Raw genomic sequence first — 22,672 nt, forward strand, 5'->3', positions numbered from 1 at the left:
CTGCCATGCCCGTGGCCTTACACGACTTGTATTGGTAGAGTTGGTAGTGACATACAACAAGCAACGGTATGTTACATAATTGAAGGCTTACGAACAAGTGATATAATTGACGATCATCAACGAGCTCTAGGTATTATTGCAGGTATGATTACATCTACGAGTGAGGTGACGTTAGTGATCTCAAAAACGCCAAGGTGGAGCAGCTATGCTCACCAGCCATTGCCAGAATGCTTCCATCTTGTTCTTTGGTGGAAGTTCGTCGTATGTATCCGCCACAATTTCAGCTAGATCGCTCTTGAAGTCCATATCCTCTGCAGCAACAGGCTTGGTGCCATAGTAGAAGCGAGCGCCAACATACAGGATTGGCCAGGCAATAAGAGGGAAGTAGTTGGTGACTGAAAGTTGTAATACTCCAATTTCCGTTGAGGAAGACGCTCCATCCGCTGAACTAGAGAATAAAGGAATAGTCAGTCTAAACAGTATTAGCGGATATGAAAAGTTGACATACGAAACAGATGGTGATCGTTGAAACGACTCCCCACCACGCTGCGTATGGCTGGAGATTTGTGTAGTAAGGGAGCGTCTTGCGGTCGATGCCTTGGACCTGCATGCCCTTATAGAAGCGGACATACGTCACCGAAATACCAAACCACGTCAAAAGGCCAGCTACGGCTGTCATGTTGGAAAACCAGATAAATACTGAGCCTGCACTTGTGGACACAGCCATGAAGGCAAGAAGGGAGAAAGAGGCGCAGAAGAGGACGGCAACGTAAGGCAACCCGTTGCGTGTGGTTTTAAGGAAGAACTTCGGAGCATTTCTTGAGGCTGCAAGACCATCTACAAGTACGTTAATTTCGATGAGTTGGCTGCCAGATAAGTATACGTACAAATCGCACGAGACGCAGTGTATAAGTCACTAGATGATGCGGACCATGCCGAGGTCAACAGACAAGCATTGACAATCTAGTTTGAGTAGCAATGAGAAATTTCGAGGTAAAAAAGGAAAGACATGTGCGGCTTACTGAAGGGAGATATTTAATCCCGGCCATTTCGACAGCGATAACGAATGGAGACCGGGCGGTGTTACTGCTCAATTTGAGTAATGGGTTGTTGGATGGTACAAGCAGACCAATGACGAGTGTGCCACCGATGTAAAAAACCAATATACGGATGTATACTCGACGGATGGCTTTGGGCAAGTTACGGCGAGGATTCTTTGCTTCTCCAGCAGCAATCTAGGTGAGATTTGTGAGCAATGAATTGATAGGCCTAGAATACAACATACAGCAACAATCTCGGTTCCGATGAACGAGAAAGCAGCCTGCGTCAAAACAGCGCACCAGCCAAGGAATCGTCCTTTGGCACCTTCGATGCCATTATACTGAACGAATGGTCCGGGATTTTTCCAGTAGCGGAATCCAATACGGTCATGGTTTGGGCCACCTCCCAAATCGATGACTATACCGAGAATGATAAGAACGGTTATTGTGATGACCTTGATGGATCTATAGTAATCTCAGGATACGAGATCGAGATATAGTACTCGGAACACACGCGAAGATGAATTCCGCCTCGCCGTAAGCGCCAGCACCGAGCATATTAATGGTGAGAACGACGACAAGACACATGACAACCCATACCGAGTTATTGACAGTATGATTCCAATAGTTTATCAATAATGCAGCAGCAGAAATCTCGGCTGGGACGATAAACAATGTCAGCGGGCGCGCTAAGAAAATACATTAAACTCAAGTACTAGGTGCTAAAAAGTAAGAGGTCAGTAATTGCGAGAAATGAATGAGGAAGAATGGGATGTACAAGTAATCATCCAGCTATAGCAATAATTCCAACCCATGGCAAAAGAGAATGCAGGGTCAACGAAGCGCTCGGCCAGTTTGATATGACCACCAGGTATAGGCAGGAAAGCAACCTACGGAAACGAAGATCAGGTATGTGATCTGCGTCTGGGACGTGCAGCATACCATTTCTCCCAAAGTGATCATGACACAATAGACGATGGTGCCCATGACCATGTAGCCGAGCAACAGACCGATGGGGCCCCCATACATCAGAGAGTCTGCGGTTCCAACAAAAAGACCAGTGCCGATGACACCACCAATACTTGACAGAAGTGAGAATTCACTAAAAGAAAGAAGAAAAGTCAACACACCTGATCATGGCGATGTGACGATTCTTGAGTTTACGTTGTAGGGGGGGCTGATTAGACTCTCCATCGTGGTCTGAGACGTCAGAGAATTCGCCATTGCTAGCGTCTATTTTTTCGGCACCCATTGTAGCAAGCGCTCGCTCGCTCGAGGTAGGAGGAAAGAGATAAAACTTGAACCCAACCACGACTCATAGATATATGAGCATTTGGGGGCCGTGGCAGTGACTTCCTTAAGTTAGAAAAACGTTGATCATTTCGAAGTTTCGCCACGTCTGACAAGTGATATGCCCGATTGACGGAGCGGAATTTGGCAGGTCAGGTATCGCATAGTTACAACGGTGGCTTCATCACTCCTCCTCCCATGAATCTGCTCAGGTAGGCCTGAGAATTCTGCTGGAAGGGTATACCGTATACATAATGGCATCTACCATTCCATACAGCTTCTACGATCTTGTACAGCTGGCATCACATCTGATTGGAGTGACACGATCAGCCATTTTCAGGTACAACATGGTTTCCTGGTACTGTTTACACAATGAGCCTATAGCATTTCAACATAGAGAGAGCCTACCCGTCGGATTCCTTGATTACACGTATGTTATCGCCGCCGCCGGGTAGTGCTGCCGAAGTCCGGTTCAGTCTGGTTCTCTGGACAATTTTCCGAAACGCCAAACCGAACCGCAGGTTCAGTGTTTGGTTGAACCCTGGACTGAACATCGCTGAACGTGTTCGGGAGGTCAGCTTTGCATTCGAATAAGGTTCGACCATCAAGCTATAGGTTTGGTATCCAGTAAAAACTCGTATCCGCTCTGACGGGTATAGTTTTTTGGCGGGTACCACAAACAGGAATTAATAGAAACACGAACGAACACCCACAAATGTCAACATCAACATATGCGAACGAGTGTGAACATTGACATCAAATACCTGTAAGTAATGTAGATGCATGCGCCCACCAATAGGACCAACATTGCCAAGAATAAGTGGCAGCCAGCACGGGCAAGCATAAACATAGTTGCAGACACGAGTGAAAAGAAGCGCAGATGGGCGCAGACAAGTGGGGGTATGTGCTGACGTGCACAGATAAGTATATATATCGACGTGGCGGACGTTGATGTAAGCGCCGGGATATTCATTTGCTGAGAGAAAATTACACATACATGTACAAACGAGTGCGCAAGGACAAGCGCAGGTTGAACATACAGGGATGCTCTTAATTCTAAAATGTCGTTGTCGTTTGCAAGGCGTGAGGCAAGTTGCAAACGATAACGACATTTATGGGACCCTCCAAAAATGGTAAGCCCAAATCATCCGTGTACGGAGTGACGCCTCTTTTCTTAGCTGGACGTCCACCACCTCAGGCAGGTAAGAAATCATCAAGGCTATGAAATCGAGCCATTGCCTAAAATTGGAAGCGCAGCGTCATCACATGCGAAGGGATCTTCACAGTTGACGGTGCTGCGTTTCAAGAAGGGTTGCTCTTCAAAGTCCACTCTCTCCGCTTGTGCTGTCAAGGTCAAGTCAATTGCTTCAAACTCTACGGTAAGTATATGGTCAAGTCAGTACCTGGATATATTGCATTTTGGCACATCTGGTAAGACAGTGCCACATTTCGCTAATCACTGGCACTAAGCCACCCTAGAAACACGCTGTCGATTTTCTCATTTCTCACTTTGGTAGCGCGATGATAGGTGTTTGTTGCGTACTTGATATGGTCCGTGCACTCCTCCCCAGTTTTGTTCCACAAGCTGACCTTTTTTCATTGCAGGCACCCAAAGCACGAGGCTCGATACAAAAATAGTACTGCTCGGCGATTTGAACAAATGGATTTTCATTCAACAGCTCCATCCACATCTCGATGTCTTTTCTTAAAGATGGACAACGGGACCGGGTGACTCCAACCAACGTTTGTCTTATTCACAGCTCCTCGACGCCAGACCACTCACACTTGTCCCTGAAACTCAAGCACGATAATCACCAGCGAATACAGATATTCAGCATACCACTTCAGGGATCTAGCAGCAACCAGTGTTGAAACTTGTCCATGTTCCTCTCGGACAGGCTACCTACATGTGTTTTTTCTTCTACAATTCTGTTGCGTGGACGCTATGCAAAACGTGATGGACATAATGAACCCCACCGTCATCTTCCCTCGGGACGAACAGTTCTTTCAACCTCATTTCCTTCTGATGTTGTCCTGGCATCGACGTTTGAGCGGGAGTCGGAAGAGAATGATTTCAATCAATATATTATTTGCCACTACATGCCATACACAACGGATATTTTAGGCGTCTCTGCAGATTTATGATGATGTTATACCGGAAGGTGTGATGAACATTCAGGATCTACCATAGCGCACCGTCAATATATAAGACAAGTTAAGAGTGGGATAGCAAGTCCTGTTCGTCCCCGATCGCCCTGACAACTCTCTCGGCCAACGGACGATCCTGAGGTACGGTTGACCAACATTCTTCAATGAAATACCAGTACTTGTCAGAGAACACAGGATAACGTGATCGCAAAGGCTTGACACCACTGCCTATGCGTTGAATGACCGCAGCTTCACTTAGATAATAGTAGGGAGGTCTGCCGGTCAGGACCTAGAACTAATTATATCAGTGAGGAGGATAAAAAATTCTGAGACGTACCTGTAGCATGATACCGCCAAAGGAATAGACATCGCTGCACTTGCTTGGTCGTATTGGCAATTCATCATCCGGCTCTCCAAGTAGCTCTAGAGCCATCCACCGAAAGTTCCGTGGAGAGTCGAGGTCCAGGAAGCCAGAGAGACGCTCAAGACTTCAGAGTACACAAGGGACAGACCGAAGTCAGCGAGGCAAGCTGTGCCATCGCCATGAATAAGTATATTCGGCTGGACGTCGCAATGTCAATATCTGAATCAACGTGGAATCGTCAAGGAGTGACCAACTTACACCAGTCAAGTCACCATGAATGACGTTGTTCATATGAACTATCAAAGAAGAATTATGGATTTGGCTGGAAAAATTGACAAAGTCTAGTACGAACAGTAGTACAGGCCTTCAGTAATATCTCGGAGCTATAATTGCCGTTGGTCAGTAATTTACTATATATATCACAAGACTTACGATCTGGAATCGTCTGACCATGGTGAGATGACCATCTTCCAGATCCAAATAGGTTGTCAGATTACCGTTCTCTGCCCAAGGGCTGACTATTGCCATGAACGAGCCAAAGCTGTATGTGTAGCCATACACGGACAGAATGTTGTGATGGTTCTGAGTTCACGGTGTATCCTCTGTAAAACACTTGGTGTAATTACATAAACAAACGGACTTCCATCAATGTACCCACTTTGGTCATTTTTTCCATTGCTTCCCCAAGTTGATCAGAGGCGTACACTAGCAATGATTTCACTGCAACCTACCAAATTGTCAATTTTGCACAAGCAGAAACAATATTGCACGAACCGCGATCAGTCCCCAATCCACTTGATAAGAACATTTCCATATCTCTCCAAATCCGCCATGGGTAACAGGATAGTCACCAGTCTTGGTGATAGATTTTGTGAGGTCTTGGAGCATTGCAGGGGGAACTGATGAACGGGACTGCAAGTGACTAACTATAGTCATGACGGTACATAGTAAAGATACTCACATCTGACGCAAACATCAGCAAAACCCTAACCCTATGTGCAGTGCTGCACAATGCTGCACAGCAATCACAGTGTCACAGCGAGGTCCCCCCATGTACAGTGCTGTACAGTGCTGCACACTACACAATTTCTCAATAAAACATCATTATTAGCACACCATCTTGTTATATACATGTTTATGACTACATTACACTCATTTTTACATAGAATCAATACTTGTGTGGTGCTGCAGAGCCTTTACAACAAAATCTATGTGACCTGTGACAAGCTGTGTGGCTGTGGCGCTGTACCCAAATCAGGGTTTTGCTGATGAATGGCAGCTGTAGAGCACTACATCCTTGTTGCTTGGGTTGCATAGCTTTGCTTTGCTTCTTCAGTTCTGAGAGTGCACCCAAGAGAGCCATGCTTTCTGGAATGTCTTTCACCATCAAGTGAAGAGCAGAACCAGCAAGTAGGGAGTGGGGTGATGTGATATCACATACTTGAGGGAGGCTGCAGTTCAAGGGGTTGGAAACGTAGTTGTGAATGGACAAGTAAAAGATATTCATGGGAAGAGTGCTGTCTGTAGGGATATCCATGACAGACTGTAGTTGTATCAGTGTTGTCTGCACATCTCTTCCCAAACCAGGGCCAAGAAGTGTTGAGAGTTGTGAGATGGGAAGAGGGTCTGCGAGGGTGGCAACAAGGGACAAGTGCAAGTATGCCTGTTCGGGGTCAGCACATGTGGAGAGGATGTAATCATATAACTTGTACACCTCTGTTCCTGTCAGCAGCTTGCTTGTCAGCTCAAGCATCAGCTTTAACCAATCATGAGAAACCTTGTCTTCACCATCAATGATAAATTTCATCATTGTATGCACCACAATGAAACATCTGCCCGCTAGTTTCACAAGGTCAACCTCTGATGGCTGCAGGAAATCAGGATGGCGCCATTCCAACTCCTTGAAAGAATGCTGCAAGAAAGTACAAATGTCGTTATCAACATCTGCACTGTCCAAGGAGATGATGCCACCCTCCCCAGAAATTCTCACAGGTATCTCACACACCAATGGGCACACCTCTTCATTCTGAAAGGCTTTACAGATATGAAATTCTGAATGACTTGTGAGCAGAATGTGGGTCACAGGAATATCTGGGTCACAAAGAGCCTGTGCAAGGGAAAGGATGAGATCGACAAGCTCAGGGTTGGATGTGCATTCATCAAGGGCATCAACAACAAATGACAAAGGCAGACATCTGTGCAATCTGAGTCAAAGTTTCCAGAGGGGTTGGAGAAAGAGAGCCTCCATCTGGTTGCAGAGAGGTGTGTTTGGGTTTAGGAGAGCAGGATTGTTGCAGATGGCTCTGTTCACATCCTTCCTGATGCTAGGGAAATTGCTGGCAAGCTGGTAGACAAGTGTCATGAAAAAATATGCAGCCATGCAACGTTTGGTGTGCTTGTGTGAGAAAAAGAACGTCCCCACTAGCCACTTTTCGACATTCATCTCTTCTGTCACTTTTAGACTTCTCATCCTCTCACCTACTGTGAACACAACAGCAGACTTTCCAATGCCTGCCATGCCATGTAGCCAAATGAGCTGATTCTTATCTGTATTGTTCAGGAATCATGGATGTATTTGAGGAGATCTACCTGGGTTCCTTGCAGACATTTTGGGTGGGGCTGATGTTTGTGGGAGTTATATTGAGCACCCTTGACAGCGACCTCGGATAGCTTTGCCCAAGTTCCTTGAAGGACTGTCAAAGAGGTCAGGAAGTCTGCAAGAGGTAAGAGATGGAATTACTGACATTGATTGTCACTCATTGATGAAGGTTGTGATGTGTATGATGGAATGGACCAGCTGAAAGTACTACTACGTAGTAGCTAGGTTCGAGGGTGCAGTCAGAAATGATCTGGGCAATAATTATCTGGAGGGATGACATAAGAAGATTTGAATCAAAGCTTGTAAGCTGTTACAAGACTCAAGTTGTAGAACAATCCAGAGTGCAAAGCATGATGAAGATGGGATAGACAGGGATGTTTCAATCTAATTTGTTATGGAAAGCTTGCCGGATGGTCGTGGAATGCAGTTGAAGGGCAAGTAGGTGCCGGCCGTCCAGTACTGCAGTGCTCATGCTGGAAGACACGAGGCTGCTGTGCGGCCACAGTACCAGCGTACAGTGACCACAGTACAGTCACACAGAACCACATCGGTAGTGCCTAGAGGTCAACTAGAAACCGAGAGCTCGAGAGATGTGCGCTATTGTGCGATCCCCTAGATTTCTGTAGATTGTAACAATGATTGGTTGCAGTAGTTACTACGTACTAGTGGTACTTATCGATAGACCAGAATCTTTTAGCCACTTTTGTTTATTATCGGAGCGCCAAACAGAGGCTAAGCCAATTTGCACTCCCTCTCAACATCTGCAAGGACTTCGGCCCATTTCCCCCCATTCCAAGAACTGATCCTGGCCCACTCATCATCCTCCTTCAGCACTCGTTTGTATGCAAGCAACCAACAAGCAACAATGATGTCTGCATATGAAAAGGTGTTGCCCATGATCCACTTCCCGTCAGTCTTCTGGTACCACTCGTACACGGTATTGTACCCCTTCTCTGTTAGTTTCCGGTCCGCATCACAGTTCACATCCCAGGGTAACGGGAAGTCCACCAAACGAGCTCCAATGAAGAACTTGGCGCTGGCGGGACTCAATATTTCTATGGTGCGTGGGAACATAGGCTTAAAGCCAGGTAAAATAAGGCTCATATAGGCAGAGTCGAACGCGCGTATCAGGGCTTCTGAGTTGTTTGGGAAGATGGGCTTCTCGGGATATGTCTTTTCGAGGTAGGAGGCGATTTCGAGGGAGTCGGTGATGAGGGCACCGGTGTTGGGGTCGCTGAGCACGGGGACGGTGTAGACGTCTGAGCCATCTTGGCGTTTGTTCGGCTTTGCACCGATAGCCTTCATAGCGATCGGGATGTCTGAGTATTCGACCCAGAGGGTCACGAATGGAAGATCCTTGTAGCTCAAGACGAACCTGGGGCGCAGCAGACTTTGGTCAGATACCAAAGCTTGGCATGCAGAACATGAAACACTAACCTCGGCTTTGCGGGGTTGGCTGACCAGTTATTGCCTGGTAGCTCGGAGAGGATATCATACAGGACAAGCGGCAGCATGATGAAGTACCGAGACGTGGAGTTTGAGGCGCTGCGGCCAACCTTGAAACTCTTTTTCAAGGCTGAACTTCATTCGTCAGCACCGAATCCATCTGAGCTTGATTAGCGCACGTCGATGTCCTCGAACACCGGTATAGCGCTGGTATTGATCCTTGGTGCATACTAGTCCACATCGGGTAGAGGGCGTTGTCATTGAATCTGTGAAACCATCATGAAGAAGGCTCACATGCGGTCTCAAACGCCCAGACACGACCAGTGATAGTGCTGGATCAACCCCTAACAACCCATGACACACAAGGAAGGCAGCCATTCCTTGGCCTGAACGTTGAACTCGCGCTCTGTGGCGGTAGTGGTTCAAGTTTACTCGCAATACCTGTGACAGCCATTTACATAATTATGAAACTATATTTGTCACAGATACAAGTACGGCTCGCTGCTTTTTCTACAACACTCTCGAGCACAATCTGGCTTTTCTGTGCGCACCGTTTATTTATTAACTTTGCATATTTCATTTAAACTTACTTGAAACACACTATGTCTCTTTGCCTCAGTACCAGTGAGACTTGTATGTTCACTTCAACCTTGGCGTGCCACCTCGCTGATGCAGCCGACCCCGACCTCACCCACTTCTTCGACAGGCTCGGAGTCTGACTCGTGGACCGCTTCAGTCAGCCATCTTTCTCAGTGTTTAATGTAGAATATCATCCCGGCGTCTATCATGTCGAACAGCTATCGACCGGATCCATCGAAATACATGCACAGGTGGCAGTATATACTCCCCCTCTGAGCCGAATTCCCCATATCTTTATCTCTGTCATCACCCTACAACTCATTCTACCCATTCTCGATCTCATCGTTGCATCATCATTTCGGGCAGTTCAGAGGGATCAATCCGACTTGAAGGTGGGTCACTTCCGTATCCGTTTCGTGATCCTCACACTCTACCTACAGTCATCAGCGGGAAGAATCTCCTGAGCGCATACCCACAGGCATTTACTATCCATCAATATTGACTCGAAGAGACGCTAGAGATCACCCATCAAAGTCATCTCATCCGTTGTATCTGTAGTGTGGGGTCATACCGTGACTCTATAAAGTTCATGCTGACTTAACGACGAGATTCGAGAACTGATATTAGGTTTCTAGGTCATCACATGCCTCACCTGGATTATCAGTGGGGATCAGGGTGCCCTATCAGGTTGACCGAATGGTAGGCAGTGGAGAAGTTATCGGGAAACTTCAAACGTTGTGGGATGAGCTACTCAATCATGGAGATGAGTTTTTTGGTGAGTGATTTGCTCCTCATTCATGCACATAAACTAATGTTTCGTAGTTTTGTCCTTTCCACCCGTTCGCGGTGTCCACCCTTCCCTCACCTTGAAGGTCGCCATTGTACATGCTTGTGCATCACTGCTGAACACTCATAAGAGGTTTTGGCTAAACGCAATGGTGGATTGGCACACAACTGTTGGTTGAGAACGTCGGCGACAGCTGGCGCGCATGTATACCATATTCTGTCCAGATAGCGAGCGGATCTGTGCTCCTTCGTTGCTGCACTCAAAGAATGTTGAACTTCCGGTTCGTCCCCTTAACTTAATGCCTTCGTCCAGTATTTTGATTCACATGCATGAGCAGTTTATCAATAGGCCACACCGACACTCGTCTCAATTACCAATATCTATCAATGATATATGCACTACACTAATGGGCCGAACAGTGTCTCTCAGCACATAGTACTTCGTTGGGCTACTGTAGTCACAATGACGAACAATCGTTCGAAGTTCGAACTCGATTATCACCACTCCAGGTGATACTTGTTATCCGGCCAGTCGAACCCGACCCATCTAAGTATCAATCTTTTGAATATCGTGGTAACCGTCAAACTCTCTAGGAAAATACAAAACACCGTGGTCAGTTAACTGCAGTTGCATGTATCGGATGCTGACTGTAACATAGGAATTGGATTATCCTCGGCATGTGTTTTGACGATTGCAGGGTCCTACGATTGCAATACGTGGCAGAGTAGTGGTAACCTGCTAGAATCCGAACGAATCAAAACTGATACAGTGTAGGCGTTACAATGAGCCTTGGCAAGCACTACAATTGCAATACGTGGTAGAGTACCGGTAATCAGTAAGAATCCAAGCGAATTAAACTGATACAGTGTAGGCGTCAGGATAGGCCGAGTAGGCACCATGGGAAAACATTTCGAGGTACGATCATTTGTAAAGGTGTATTTGAATTCGACGGTACAGCTATTGATGAATTCTGATGGTTTCTCACCGAACGCCATGTAAGAAATCATCAAGGCTATGCGTTGCACCTTGCACAGCGCCAATGGAGTACAAACGAACATAATTGTGGGTCACGAACATAGGTGGTCACCAATCGCAAGGCGTTTCGATCTCCGTTTTTGTCCTCTTTTCTGTGCTATATTGATCCAAAAGCAACCATTGGATCAAGATGTTCACAGATGTTCTGAATGTGTGGGAAGCTCGATCATATGTGTGTCAATAGTCATACTTAAGTGGGGTTTCCAGCGGTTCTGGTTCTTTCTGACTTGCAGGCGAGTCTAACAAGGAGATAACAGGTTGATCTTTGTTTCCGAGATGTCTTATGTTTCAGAGGTTGCAGATCTGCAGATATCCAAGGTATGCAAAGATCGCACTTTGATAATCTCGGCGTTCACCTGATGTTTGATTCAGTACGCCAATAGTAAGTGCTTGTTGATCGTCCGTGAAGCAGACAGCGACACTGACAGTGTTGTATCCTCAGTTGGCGGTCTTGCAATTCTCGTGAGTATCGAGCACACTCGTTATGTTACCAGCTCAATTGATGGCTCTTTTCGTCGTCTCAGGTATTTGATTACTGCATCACGTTTCAAGACGAGGTCAAGAACCCGATTTGTCCATGACTGTGATTTTGATCACTCCATACAGGTACATTGGACTTGGTCCAGGCCATGGGGTTTAATTCGTGTCATCTTCACCATATCTCGATATCTCCCTTTCGTAGGCTCTGGAATGACTGCATACGGTGAGTTACCCACTCGTGATCCTTATCTTTGCGTATAGTTGACACTATCTTAGCTGCACTGCGTGTCAGTGGATCGGTAAGCATACAGAGGAAGCTTCTAATGATAAGCTGATCGTCTGTATGGCACGAAGTGCCCCCCTAGTTTGGCGGAAAATAGTAAGTCATCTCGCCCAGTGGTCAGTTTTGGGTCAGCCTAACAATATGATCTTCAGTTATTCATATTTTAAGTATCATTGCTGCGGAAGGTGCGAGTTACATACATCACCGTCCTTACCAAGAACATGGTGGATCATGCCTCTTCGACAGGCCTGCTGGTTATCCGGACCTGGGCATTCTGGAAGAAGAGCAAAAAAGTACTGATTGGCTTAGTGATTTATAGCACGGTGCGTGTTCTAAGGGCTGGAGTAAGGGTATAGATCTTTAACTTTGCAATAGGCGACAGTAATCGGCGCTGTTGCTATGAACCTCCTTCCCAATCATCAGCTGATTTCATCAGGTGAATTCATTCGTATTTACACACGTGTTATTTTAATATGACTATCAGATGTATCTATGATACCCGGGCCATGCGGCTTTGAGTCGTCGAGGAATGCTGCACTGGTATATGCTATCTTGGCACTTTTCGAATGTGGTCAGTGATCATGCGGGGCGTACCATCAGACACCTGACATTCAAGTAAAACCTGGCAGTGATACTGTTCCTTACTGCATACAAGTGGTTCTACGACTACCGGGACTCAGAAATTCAGAGCTCGATCGTAACCATCCTCTACGGCGGTAGCATGCTTTACATACTGTGCATCATCGGTGCGTAGAAATATTTGGCTCCAAAGTTAACATTATTGTTGATTCGTTTTTGCAAAGCCATCACAGTGACCAATGTGATCATCGACGCAGCATTTCCGGTGCGTATACATGTCTGTCAAACTACAGTGACTTATCTTCTGTTGTTTGGCTCCAGGTTGGCTTTACAAATATGTTTGATACGTATGTCGCCGGTTGAACTGCCATTGGCTGTTAACTACGAACTCACTGCGTCTAGACTGCAACTTGTCATTCACAGCGTCCTAGCTTCGCGAATTCTATTTCACCTTCGAAGTAGTGACAGTCGTGCACATGAGACGGACATGCCATTATTGGTTTCAGCTGCCCATCATGGACAACCTTCGCAAATGCAGACGAACGAGATAAAAAGTGAAACTGGTGAAGTTTGAGGTGGGCTTGGTGGTTTGTGCTCATAATTGGACACGCTTGTGTTGATCTTTCGTTGTAACTACCTATATGAATATGTTTATGATCATGGTGACGTATGGGATCTTACTGCAGGATCCAACCCATTAAGCTGCTCGAGCCGTCTTTCGAAGTAGCTACGGCTTTTCTGATGCGGTATTTGCAACTGAACTACTTACAGGTTGACTGTAGTTCGAATTAGGCTACCTTTAGAATATGCTCACATGAAAACGAAGTTGCACATCTAAAGTTCATATCCTTTTCATCAGAAATTTTTCATACTATACATCATCGGCAAAATCATGCGTTCTAGAGAACTCGGCCTAAGATCATTGCCAGTGACTGCCCAGTTGTGTGATTAGACTATCAATGATCAAACAGATCTGTCATGACGCCGTAAAACCAAAGGAATCGATTGCTTACTTTCTAGGGCCGCGAATATACAGGAGGAACAATTGTGTTATTTTCCGAGTATTGGGTTAACCACGAAAGCCACTTAGTAGTTGCTAAACGCGAAAATCTGCCGAGCGCGGGACTCCGAGGGAGGTTTCCAATCCTCAGGAGGTTCTGGGAGCTGCATCTCGACACTACCTGACTCCGTGTTGGACATGGTCGGAGGTTGCTGTTGTTATGCTTTAGTATTTGTCTAGACGGAGAACATTCGTGAGAGACGGCCGGCGTCTAAGCAAAGGGCAAGCTCTACATAACATTAATTTCTGCCCCACAAATTTGGGCGCAAGAGTGCCAAAAATGTATGACGCGGTATGAGGCGAGAAGCAATGTGGCCGTCAAATGTACTGCAGTACCCTGCGACATACTTTGAGTGACTCTTTGAAGGCACCATGAACTTGAAGTATTGAATCAGTCGGTCTTGTATTGTGCTATTAGCATACATCTTCTGTCGAACAATCCAAGCAGTGTAAATCGTTCAATGATATAGCACTGAGCGAGAACCGACGTTGAACATCCTGTGTAAGAAATCAGCATCGACAACCTGCCAAAATAACAACTTACTCTAGAACATTGACATTAGTAGCGTTGAGTCCCAAAATGAACTTCCCCACACTTATTGCAATGCGAGTGATCGCTTCAAACTGGAGATTTCAAGTTTGAAGCGATCGCTCGCGGAAAATTCGAAATGGAGTTGCACAGACATATTGAAGGGTGCGATGACGCGATCCAAGTCTTTTTCCCATCCGACGATCTGATTGCGATCAGTTGTGACAGAGAAGAGCCCCTGCCAAAATCTTTGCACCATCTTTGAGGCTGCTCCGCTAATCATGCGATTAACTGATCTGTTTGGTGTCATCAGTTTCTGGCATCGGTGAAATCAAAGTGGCTCAGTACTCACGTGTTAAGCTCAGACAATGCATCCCCGAAGATCTTTGCAGATCGGCACCGGTAGCATCCTTAGTTGCTCTTTGAAAAACTTCCATGATAGTTTCGCATGTCCTGACTATGGCCAGGAAATCGGACTTGTTCTTAATCACTCGCTTCACAGACCGAGGATTTCTTCACAAAAATATCGAGAATCATGTCGAAGCACCTGTGCAATCGTCAAGATGTTGGCAACTGTTTCGAGGATGCTTTTCACTAGGTCGATAGTATGAGGTCTCTTGTAACGCTGATGACCGCTATAGCCTGAGTAACGCCTAGCAGATGGTTCACCTTGTCATCCTGTGACTTAGGAGCGGGTTGTCTTGAGCACTTTTATGATACTAGATCAGCAATACGATGATGAAACCTAGATACGTGGTTTCTCACCTTTGATTCGATTTGTTGGACCCTCCCACGTTCAATTTTTGGATGGCATTTCCTGGCTTTGTATGGTGGATCAAATTGCAATGGGTTTCAGCCACTCTAGGAGCGTCAGAGTCTGCATTAACATGACTAGGCTACTGGGGCGTCTACCAGAGTGAATTCATTTCAATTTTCAACCAACTCGAGGCACAATCGTCACATCATGTGATGCCACTGGACCGCATGTCACACCGCGTTGTCACGGCCTAGATCTTGAACATGGCAGTGGTGAGTCTGAAGACTCTAAATTAATATTGAGTCACCACTGACTCACTGGTACTAGCACGCCTTTTTGTTGATGCACTCGTTCAAGCTGTGCGCCGACACGATTAATCGAAGCCCGGTTGAGTACCGTCGCCTGTAGATCCCCGACTCGGAGTTCCTCTGACTCCCGCCCTACTCTCTCCCCTCTCGCAGCTCGTACGCTAAAGAAGACCTTGCTGTCCTCGTGGATTACGCTGCTGCATCGGCCGTTGCTACATTCACCTATTAGCCGGTATATAATAAAAGCTAGTGTTTCTCCCCCTGTAGCCCTCCAACTTATAACAGAAAGTCCTTCCCGCCCTGCTTGCCTAGGTAAAAGGTGCCGCCAAACTCCAGAGTGTTGCACTCCGGATACCATATCCTGGCGACAACACACTCAGCTTACCTTGCTACCAACTGCCCTGTCTATGTGATGGATCAGAATAGTCAAGCGGGCAATCTACAGGTAGCTCTGTAACGCTATTAGATCTCTTTAACCTCACCCACACGCAATCAATGTCGGCGATCCTTTTTCACACGACGCGTACCAAGGGCTACCCATGTCCAAGACTTCGATTTAATGTTCGCAGTCGATCGTCTTCTATAACGATGACTTCGGCATCCAACCAGCAGATGATGTGGAGGTTATGAAGTCCAAATTTCGGCGAGGCTGGCTGTGTTCTTAATTTATAATATTATCTCTAAGTCTTGTTTACACACGCGCCATACTTAGCTCATGATTTTCCTCGACTTACACACTAGAATTACTAGCGCTATCATCGATGAACGCAGGGCGAGTATGGATGCATTCTTGTAGAAAAGTGTTGCCCTACTCCTCAACGAACTAAACAACATTTCAGAGATACACCAACCCGAAGTAGGAGTATACTGCACTCGCACTCCTTAAATAATACCAATATATCGACTTGCGCTGGCGAGGCGCGAATAACGCAGCATCAGGGTTGAAGCTTGAAGTCTGCAAAAGAAAATATTAAGCCGGCCCCCCTTGAACACGAACCGACATTTACGGTTGGTGCCGTCAAGGTAACTTAGAGGCTTCTGACCAGATGCACTGTGGATGGGGTATGCACTCAGCTAACGCTATTTGTGACCAATTTGGTCTCTTAGTGACCGCACTCGTGAGTGATAACCCCAAGGCAAGTCGCAAAACAACCCGTCCAGAAGGTGTACACCGCCCGGAGAGATAGACATGCAGCAGTTTAGAGCAAAGGATGAGCGAAGGAAATGTGTTTGAGGAGCCGAAGGTGTATTGATAAGTTGCTGATTTGTAGAGGCCCGGGATGACTACCAGGTTGTTACAAACTAAACATCGTGAAACGCTTCAGATCCAGCTACAGCAACCTACGTGCATAGTGGCGACCATAAAGTGAGCGCTGAAAAAAAACTGTGTTTGCCCTCAGAGCGCATCTAATTTAAGACAGACTTATGAGATGGCGCTTAAGAGGTCAGGCATAATAGACATTCTGTTTCACGGTCGTGATGCCATTCTCTGATGACTGGGGTCGTTGTTGCAGACTCCTATTTGACTCTTATTTAATCCAGGCGTCTATGTGGAACAGAAGGGACAAAGGAAAGCAGGCAAAGACACCATCCTTCGCTCACAACAATGAGCATTATCGCGTTCGACACATTGCACGAGTCTCGCGACAAGGAACCAATATTGATGGTGTACTGAAAGATACAACGAAAGAGAAACAAGTGGAAGGTAAATAAAAGCAAAGGTGAAGTAGTGGTCCAAATGCTGCAACACTAACTGTATCAGTGGCCGTTGGTGTGTGGTGGAGATACACAGCAGAGAAACAGCACGATTTGAGCCCGCCATGTGATGGGTAGTGGTTGTGCGGCTGCTGTACCCAGAGCGGGAAGTGTCGCGGATGTCAAAGCACTGGCAGGTTGAGTGTGCGACGACGATGCTTTGGCTTGGCTGTGCGATTGAGTTTGTTGTTCATACGCTCGTTTTGCCTTCTTGAATTGTGGCCCCCGAGCAACAACCAAAGCCTGAACAGACATAATTAAACCACAGCAATTGTAAATGCACCGAGGAGACATACCTGCTTGTCCCGCACTGCAGCCACTTCGACAACAGGAGGACGGCCTGGGCGTTGCGTGAGACTGAGTTCCTCATTGGTGTAGGTTCGAGAGCGGAAGACTGGGGACAACCAGCTTATGAGTGCATCTGGACGTGAACTCGAAGGCGTTGTGGGTTGAGCTTCAGCTTGTTCATCAGTGCCGAGTCGAGGTCGGGGGAAAAGCGAGGAAAGACGAGCCAGAAGCACACGTGGATCTACCCTCGAAGGCGTGGAGGGTTGTTGAAGTTCGTTTGGTACAATATTTTCAGGTGGAGAGCGGTGAATGAGTGATGATAGGCGAGCGAGGAGTGCGTGTGGACTGGAGCCCCGAAAGCCTTGAGGGTTGCGGAAGTTCAGTTGTTTCACCACCATGAGGTCGAAAGCGGTGGAGGAGTAATGAAAAGTGTGCGAGGAGTGCATTTACAGAGGAATGAGGGTGTGCACCACCCACTGGGGGGGACTGAGAGGACAAAGGTCTAGATGAGAACTAAACAAGAAAAATACTGATCACGCACATCAGCATCGACTTCCATGCCGGCAAAAAACGTTGGTGAGAGCTCATCAACACCATTGAACTCGCCGGGACATCGTGTAGCATCAGCCTGGGATGTTACTGTTATAATGAATGAGAAGGATTGGAAACACAACACGCACTTCCAAAAATGACTTGTCATCGAGCGAAGAGCGGGGTGTGTGGTGTATTCCTGAATCATCAATGGGAAGTAGGAGGCCTTCAGGGCTAGCTTTTGTGAGGATGGCGTGAACGTCCCAGGTGTACACGTTATTGTTTCCGCAAGCAGTGACTAGCACCTTTCCATCAGGGGAAAGGGCTACGGAGCGCAAATCCTTTTCGTGCTGGAGGGGTGGTCCGACTAGTACTGGGAGGTTGGCATGGAGGTTCCATAGACGCGCCGTTTTATCCAATGATACACTTGCAAGGAGGTTGTTCTGAGATAAGGAGATGGCGGAGACTTGGCGCGTGTGACCTTCCAGGATGGCGATCTCCTGCCAAGTGGCAGTGTCAAATATCCTAATCGGGCCATATGAGCCGGAGATAATAAGTTTCTTCCCGTCCGACGTCCAGGCCAAGCTGCGAACTATATCATAATCATGGTGTTGGAGTGTTTCGAGAAGCTCGCCCGTTTTCGCATCCCAGATTTTTACAGCGTCCTCTTCGTCTCCGCCCGTCGCCAGTTTTGATGAGTTAGGTGAGTACATCATCGCATTCACGCAGCCATGCCCAGTTTTGATTGTCAGGATAGTTTTCCCCCTCTTGACATCCCAGACTCTTGCTGTCCCATCCCAGGATCCACTCACTACTCGCTTACCATCTGCACTCCAACACATTGCGCACACAACGTCGCTGTGTCCTATCCATTTGGCAATGACCTTCTCGTCTCGACACTCCACAACCTCACTTTCTCATCATCGCCTCCGCTTGCAATCGTCTTTCCATCTGGAGACAATGCCATGGACCACACTGCGTCATTCCCGTCCCGCCAGTCCTCGCCTATCTGTGCGCCGCTCTCCAGGTCCCATAGTCGGAGTGAGCCATCCACTGAACATGTAATGATGTGTTGTTCGCCAGGCACGTGCACAACACCGCGGACTTCACTGGTATGACCTCGCATCGTCTGGCGTTGCGTGATCGCTGGCATCTTACTGGTGGATGAAGACATCGTCCGCGCTTAGAGGCTCAACTGCAGCAGATCATGTATACAAGAGAAGTCTGCCAGGATCTTGGAATTGGACCAGGTTATTCGGCAACGATAATGATTGCTGGTGAGTCTAGGGGCCTATCCCCTTTCAATTTGATGCTCATTAGAACTAGATAAGCTATTGTTTATGAAACAATGTGCTTACAGGATTCGAACCTCATACAAGATAGCGTATACAGGTTCTGTGAAAATCGAGGGCGCGCAAGATATATCAAAAGTCGCTAGTAGCAAGTCGTCAGCCTCGACCGGCAGAAGAGCCTAGAGTATCACTCACGGGAAGCACCGTTCGGACGAGCCTAGTGCACAATCACCAGCGATTAATGAGTGTCTGGTTGGGAGTTGAGGGCAATCGTTCGTTCATGCTGTTTTCAATGTGTATTCCATGCATTATCCTCGTGTTCAGAATTCACAGCTCCATTGCTGTGGAGACGAAGCGCTCAGATCTGCGACCGGTGCTATATGCTGTGCACCTTCCTATACGTAAGGACTACGTTGATACTTTTGACAAATGTGCGACAGCGTCTTGCGCTCCCTCTCCACTCCGCACGTGTTTTCCAATTCACATTCAAATCCAATCCCGTCAACTTTTCACGGTGTATACAGGCAGTGCAGCATGTCAACAGTTTTAGAACCCAGGATGGAGTTGTCGTTCACCAAAGATGTCATGATGAGTGTCAATACTTTGCAAATACAGATACACTTCCTCACCACCTCAGGATGAAGTCACTTTACCTCGTGCGCAAGTAGACAGTCCGCTGTATAACATGAATAGAGGGATAACGCATCCAGTTATCTAACCCTGAAACACGACAGAACGGGGACCTCATGGTCAGAGACAGAAGAACTTGGCGTTATGACTTGGGGAAATTGCGAGGCGAAATGCCAAAGTATTACGGGGAGAGGTTCTGGCCTTTGTACAGCTGGCGATAGCTCGATCCCCTCTAGCAATATCTGGGAAGGTGGTCAAGGGTAATTTCATTGACACACGACATGACAACTCTTCAAAGCTTCATATATGAGATCACTTCACAGATTCATCAGGCCCCATTGGCTAACCAGTATGTTTGCCATGCAGATCATTTTCACCCACCACACGAGGCGGCGAGTGAGTCAAGGGTTAGACGTCAGACGTCGGAGGCACGCATTCAACTCGTTTCGTGCGCCAAGGCTGGTGCAACGGGGACCTACATGAACGTCTCCAGGCGACAAACTGTGAACATACTATCCAAAAAGCCGAAGGTAGGCAGCTTCGTATTGAAGTGCTACCCCTTTATATTTGATCTGCCTAACATAGCATGACCCAAATACCAAGCAACCCTATTCTAACATCGAGGCACAGGTTGACAATATAAACCAACTGCTGGGCGTTACTATAACAGCCATCGACATTACAAAGACCTCCTACTCATCGATCTGGTGAAAGGTATCCTCAGGACGGTCGCAAACATCTTTATCACTGCGCAGGTGCCCCCATCAACATCTTTCTGTGGCTTGACCAATCACAATTTTTATCGATACCTCGGTTACAGACCCATCGTCATGTCTCTACAGCTGATAAGCCACTCGCCTCCACCACTATAGACTTTCTCCGGCTCGATGAGGAATGATGCATTCAGTATCTCTAAGGACTATCGACAAGGTATCATGAGGTCTTCTTGAGCCCGATCAGAGGACAGAACGTGAAATCATCTTATTTCGCCTCCCTCGTCTGCTCAATGTTCGACTTTGGCACATAAAACAATAACAGCGTCAAAGCTTGCCACTACTGATCAACATCAGATCAACTCAAACTGGTGGACGAGTATCGACTCTCACCTCACCTCCGAGAGTGCGAATCCGCAAGACAGGTCTAGCATGTTGCGGTATCGATGCGGTAGTATGCAGTAATCTTCTAACATTGGTGAATCCCAATACACTCTGCTCCACACCAGACGGGACACCCTGAACCTGCGCCATCAGCTGAATTTAGAGAAAGTTAAGGGTAACTACCTCGATATTCGGAGTCGATGAAGCACGTGGCTGAGGCTGTGGGGACATGATTACCTCGTTGTAAGTTAGCATGCAACGCCAAATAAAGGCCTATGGAAATTGTTACGTGCAATGTATGGATGAAAATGTCTGTCAGAAATCTCCGTTCTTCTACATCCAGCTATAATACCTATTTCCAGTGCCCTGATGTCCATCGTGATATCGACGGAAACCATGTCCTTGACTTGTACGATGATATTGTTATTCGAAGCAATCCTCTTGTGCTCCTCGCCCGCCGCTGTGCTAGAAAAGTGCGTCACAAAGCTACCCTAGACAATCAAATAATATATGTCGTCAAAATGAGGAGAACTAGATATCGAGTATGTCGAATTGGAAGATTGGCATGTGGGGAGGAACGAGGCAGGTCAATGTGGGGCATTATGGTCCTGCTATATTGTGCTTGCATGAGGGAATGTCGAAGGAAGAGGGATAAGGCGCATGAGAGAATGGGTGACGTGGACAGGAAGCCAAGTTGATAAACGAACCTCGAAGTTAGATCGCACGCAGATCGATCTGTAAAACTGTTATATCTTGTCATTCCAAACACCAGAGTCACTAGCGCTACCATCAGTGAATGCAGGGCGAATGCGAACACATCCTTCTAGAAAATATTGCTCTTCTTCTCAATGAACCAAACGACGCCCCAGAAATACACCGAACCGAAGTAAGAATATACTGACCTTGCACTCCTTACACTGATACCAATATATCGTCTTGTGCTGGCAACGCGCGAATAACGCAGGCATCAGTGTTGAAGTCTGCAAAACAGAACATTAAGCTAACTTCTTTTGAACACGAGCCGACACTTACAGTTGGTGCCGTCAAGGTAAGGCTTCTGACCAGATTGCATTGCGGATGGTGTATGGACCCAGCAAACACTGCTCCTGATCAACTTAGACTTAGAAAATGCTTGGTGATCGCGGCGTGAGTGATAACCTAAAGGCCAGTCGCTTAAGCAGACCCGTCCAGAACCTGAAGGTGTACAGCCCAGAGATAAAACGCGTGGGATAGCCTGAGAGCAAAGGATGTGGGAGGGAAACGTGTTCGGCGTGATGAAGGTGTTTAGATAAGTTGCGGATTTGTAGAGGCCCTTGATGACCACCAGTCATACACACTAATCATTGTAAAACGTGTCAGAGCTAGCGACCTTGAGAGTTTAACAACCTACCTGTATAATGACGACCGCAGCACTGAACATTTGAAGTAGTGAGCCCTGAAGAAAACCAGCGTCAGCCTCCGGAATGCATCTGAAGATCTGTTCAACTTACGAGATGGCGCTCAACAAGCCCTTGATCACGAGGTCCGGTATAACAGAGACATTCTGTTTGACAGTCGTGATACCATTGTCTGATGACTGGGGTCGTTGTAGCAAACTCATGGTTAATCTAGGCCTCTATGTGGAAAAGAAGGGGAAAAGAGACAAAGGAAAACACGCGAAGCACACCATCCGTCGCTCACAACAAATAGCATTATCGCGTTCGACAATTGCACAAGTCTCGCGACAAGGAAACAAGATCGATAGATGTAACGAAAGAGATACAAGTGCAAAATCAATAAAAGCAAAGCTGAAATA

General features: G+C 46.8%; 11 protein-coding genes across 11 annotated transcripts; 2 read left to right on the forward strand and 9 right to left on the reverse strand.

The window, feature by feature from the left end:
* Window positions 1–29: 29 nt before the first annotated feature.
* BJ212DRAFT_1395287 (amino acid permease/ SLC12A domain-containing protein) lies at window positions 30–2,292 on the reverse strand (the record flags this gene model as incomplete). Its single annotated transcript, XM_041337173.1, has 9 exons — window positions 30–126; window positions 214–395; window positions 505–866; window positions 961–1,235; window positions 1,286–1,505; window positions 1,555–1,699; window positions 1,819–1,930; window positions 1,983–2,121; window positions 2,171–2,292. The coding sequence occupies 9 exons, from the start codon at window positions 2,290–2,292 to the stop codon at window positions 88–90; spliced, it is 1,596 nt and encodes a 531-aa protein (XP_041186663.1). The 3' UTR covers window positions 30–87.
* Window positions 2,293–2,584: 292 nt separating this feature from the next.
* Window positions 2,585–4,510, forward strand: BJ212DRAFT_1549027 (uncharacterized protein; the record flags this gene model as incomplete). Its single annotated transcript, XM_041341891.1, has 9 exons — window positions 2,585–2,760; window positions 2,786–2,903; window positions 2,990–3,096; window positions 3,130–3,230; window positions 3,412–3,463; window positions 3,509–3,532; window positions 3,583–3,709; window positions 3,859–3,881; window positions 3,936–4,510. 9 exons carry the CDS (start codon window positions 2,585–2,587, stop codon window positions 4,060–4,062), a joined length of 855 nt encoding a protein of 284 aa, XP_041186664.1. The 3' UTR covers window positions 4,063–4,510.
* Window positions 4,511–4,545: 35 nt separating this feature from the next.
* BJ212DRAFT_1486926 (kinase-like domain-containing protein) lies at window positions 4,546–5,778 on the reverse strand (the record flags this gene model as incomplete). Its single annotated transcript, XM_041341192.1, has 6 exons — window positions 4,546–4,767; window positions 4,816–4,966; window positions 5,203–5,225; window positions 5,275–5,424; window positions 5,483–5,569; window positions 5,617–5,778. The coding sequence occupies 6 exons, from the start codon at window positions 5,776–5,778 to the stop codon at window positions 4,546–4,548; spliced, it is 795 nt and encodes a 264-aa protein (XP_041186665.1).
* A 272-nt stretch (window positions 5,779–6,050) lies between these two features.
* BJ212DRAFT_1486927 (uncharacterized protein) lies at window positions 6,051–6,649 on the reverse strand (the record flags this gene model as incomplete). The annotated part of the gene is made up of 2 exons (XM_041341193.1): window positions 6,051–6,085; window positions 6,136–6,649. The coding sequence occupies 2 exons, from the start codon at window positions 6,647–6,649 to the stop codon at window positions 6,051–6,053; spliced, it is 549 nt and encodes a 182-aa protein (XP_041186666.1).
* A 246-nt stretch (window positions 6,650–6,895) lies between these two features.
* On the reverse strand, window positions 6,896–7,781 carry BJ212DRAFT_1549030 (uncharacterized protein). The gene is made up of 2 exons (XM_041341892.1): window positions 7,587–7,781; window positions 6,896–7,535 (listed from the first exon to the last, which is right to left on the reverse strand). Exon 2 carries the CDS (start codon window positions 7,358–7,360, stop codon window positions 7,052–7,054), a length of 309 nt encoding a protein of 102 aa, XP_041186667.1. The 5' UTR covers window positions 7,361–7,535; window positions 7,587–7,781; the 3' UTR covers window positions 6,896–7,051.
* A 392-nt stretch (window positions 7,782–8,173) lies between these two features.
* On the reverse strand, window positions 8,174–8,955 carry BJ212DRAFT_1486928 (uncharacterized protein; the record flags this gene model as incomplete). The annotated part of the gene is made up of 2 exons (XM_041341194.1): window positions 8,174–8,816; window positions 8,879–8,955. The coding sequence occupies 2 exons, from the start codon at window positions 8,953–8,955 to the stop codon at window positions 8,174–8,176; spliced, it is 720 nt and encodes a 239-aa protein (XP_041186668.1).
* An 8-nt stretch (window positions 8,956–8,963) lies between these two features.
* BJ212DRAFT_1395314 (uncharacterized protein) lies at window positions 8,964–9,376 on the reverse strand. Its single transcript, XM_041337174.1, has one exon. It carries the CDS (start codon window positions 9,263–9,265, stop codon window positions 9,032–9,034), a length of 234 nt encoding a protein of 77 aa, XP_041186669.1. The 5' UTR covers window positions 9,266–9,376; the 3' UTR covers window positions 8,964–9,031.
* Window positions 9,377–11,564: 2,188 nt separating this feature from the next.
* On the forward strand, window positions 11,565–12,993 carry BJ212DRAFT_1486929 (uncharacterized protein; the record flags this gene model as incomplete). Its single annotated transcript, XM_041341195.1, has 14 exons — window positions 11,565–11,606; window positions 11,661–11,670; window positions 11,731–11,750; window positions 11,813–11,845; window positions 11,895–11,991; window positions 12,045–12,067; window positions 12,123–12,147; window positions 12,204–12,236; window positions 12,298–12,374; window positions 12,427–12,487; window positions 12,536–12,622; window positions 12,681–12,797; window positions 12,855–12,895; window positions 12,952–12,993. 14 exons carry the CDS (start codon window positions 11,565–11,567, stop codon window positions 12,991–12,993), a joined length of 708 nt encoding a protein of 235 aa, XP_041186670.1.
* Window positions 12,994–13,716: 723 nt separating this feature from the next.
* On the reverse strand, window positions 13,717–16,287 carry BJ212DRAFT_1304488 (uncharacterized protein; the record flags this gene model as incomplete). Its single annotated transcript, XM_041333619.1, has 14 exons — window positions 13,717–13,842; window positions 14,039–14,067; window positions 14,175–14,188; window positions 14,235–14,314; window positions 14,371–14,510; window positions 14,572–14,732; window positions 14,985–15,115; window positions 15,295–15,496; window positions 15,670–15,689; window positions 15,767–15,791; window positions 15,812–15,833; window positions 16,019–16,107; window positions 16,136–16,239; window positions 16,282–16,287. 14 exons carry the CDS (start codon window positions 16,285–16,287, stop codon window positions 13,717–13,719), a joined length of 1,149 nt encoding a protein of 382 aa, XP_041186671.1.
* Window positions 16,288–17,079: 792 nt separating this feature from the next.
* BJ212DRAFT_951739 (uncharacterized protein) lies at window positions 17,080–17,513 on the reverse strand. The gene is made up of 2 exons (XM_041344431.1): window positions 17,336–17,513; window positions 17,080–17,282 (listed from the first exon to the last, which is right to left on the reverse strand). The coding sequence occupies exons 1-2, from the start codon at window positions 17,407–17,409 to the stop codon at window positions 17,162–17,164; spliced, it is 195 nt and encodes a 64-aa protein (XP_041186672.1). The 5' UTR covers window positions 17,410–17,513; the 3' UTR covers window positions 17,080–17,161.
* Window positions 17,514–22,161: 4,648 nt separating this feature from the next.
* BJ212DRAFT_1486932 (uncharacterized protein) lies at window positions 22,162–22,477 on the reverse strand (the record flags this gene model as incomplete). The annotated part of the gene is made up of 3 exons (XM_041341196.1): window positions 22,162–22,213; window positions 22,268–22,312; window positions 22,368–22,477. 3 exons carry the CDS (start codon window positions 22,475–22,477, stop codon window positions 22,162–22,164), a joined length of 207 nt encoding a protein of 68 aa, XP_041186673.1.
* Between the last annotated feature and the right edge of the window lie 195 nt (window positions 22,478–22,672).

This window comes from Suillus subaureus, assembly GCF_016647635.1.
Source record: "Suillus subaureus strain MN1 chromosome Unknown BJ212scaffold_64, whole genome shotgun sequence".
Classification (NCBI taxonomy): domain Eukaryota; kingdom Fungi; phylum Basidiomycota; class Agaricomycetes; order Boletales; family Suillaceae; genus Suillus; species Suillus subaureus.

Excerpts from the sequence above, each read along its gene's own strand:
- BJ212DRAFT_1549030 (XM_041341892.1), bottom strand. The coding sequence starts at position 7,360 with ATGGCAGGCATTGGAAAGTCTGCTGTTGTGTTCACAGTAGGTGAGAGG.
- BJ212DRAFT_1395314 (XM_041337174.1), bottom strand. The coding sequence starts at position 9,265 with ATGGCTGCCTTCCTTGTGTGTCATGGGTTGTTAGGGGTTGATCCAGCA.
- BJ212DRAFT_951739 (XM_041344431.1), bottom strand. The coding sequence starts at position 17,409 with ATGAGGAACTCAGTCTCACGCAACGCCCAGGCCGTCCTCCTGTTGTCG. Across the intron at positions 17,283-17,335 it reads CTGCAGTGCGGGACAAGCAG|GCTTTGGTTGTTGCTCGGGG; the intron begins GTATGTCTCCTC and ends ATGTCTGTTCAG.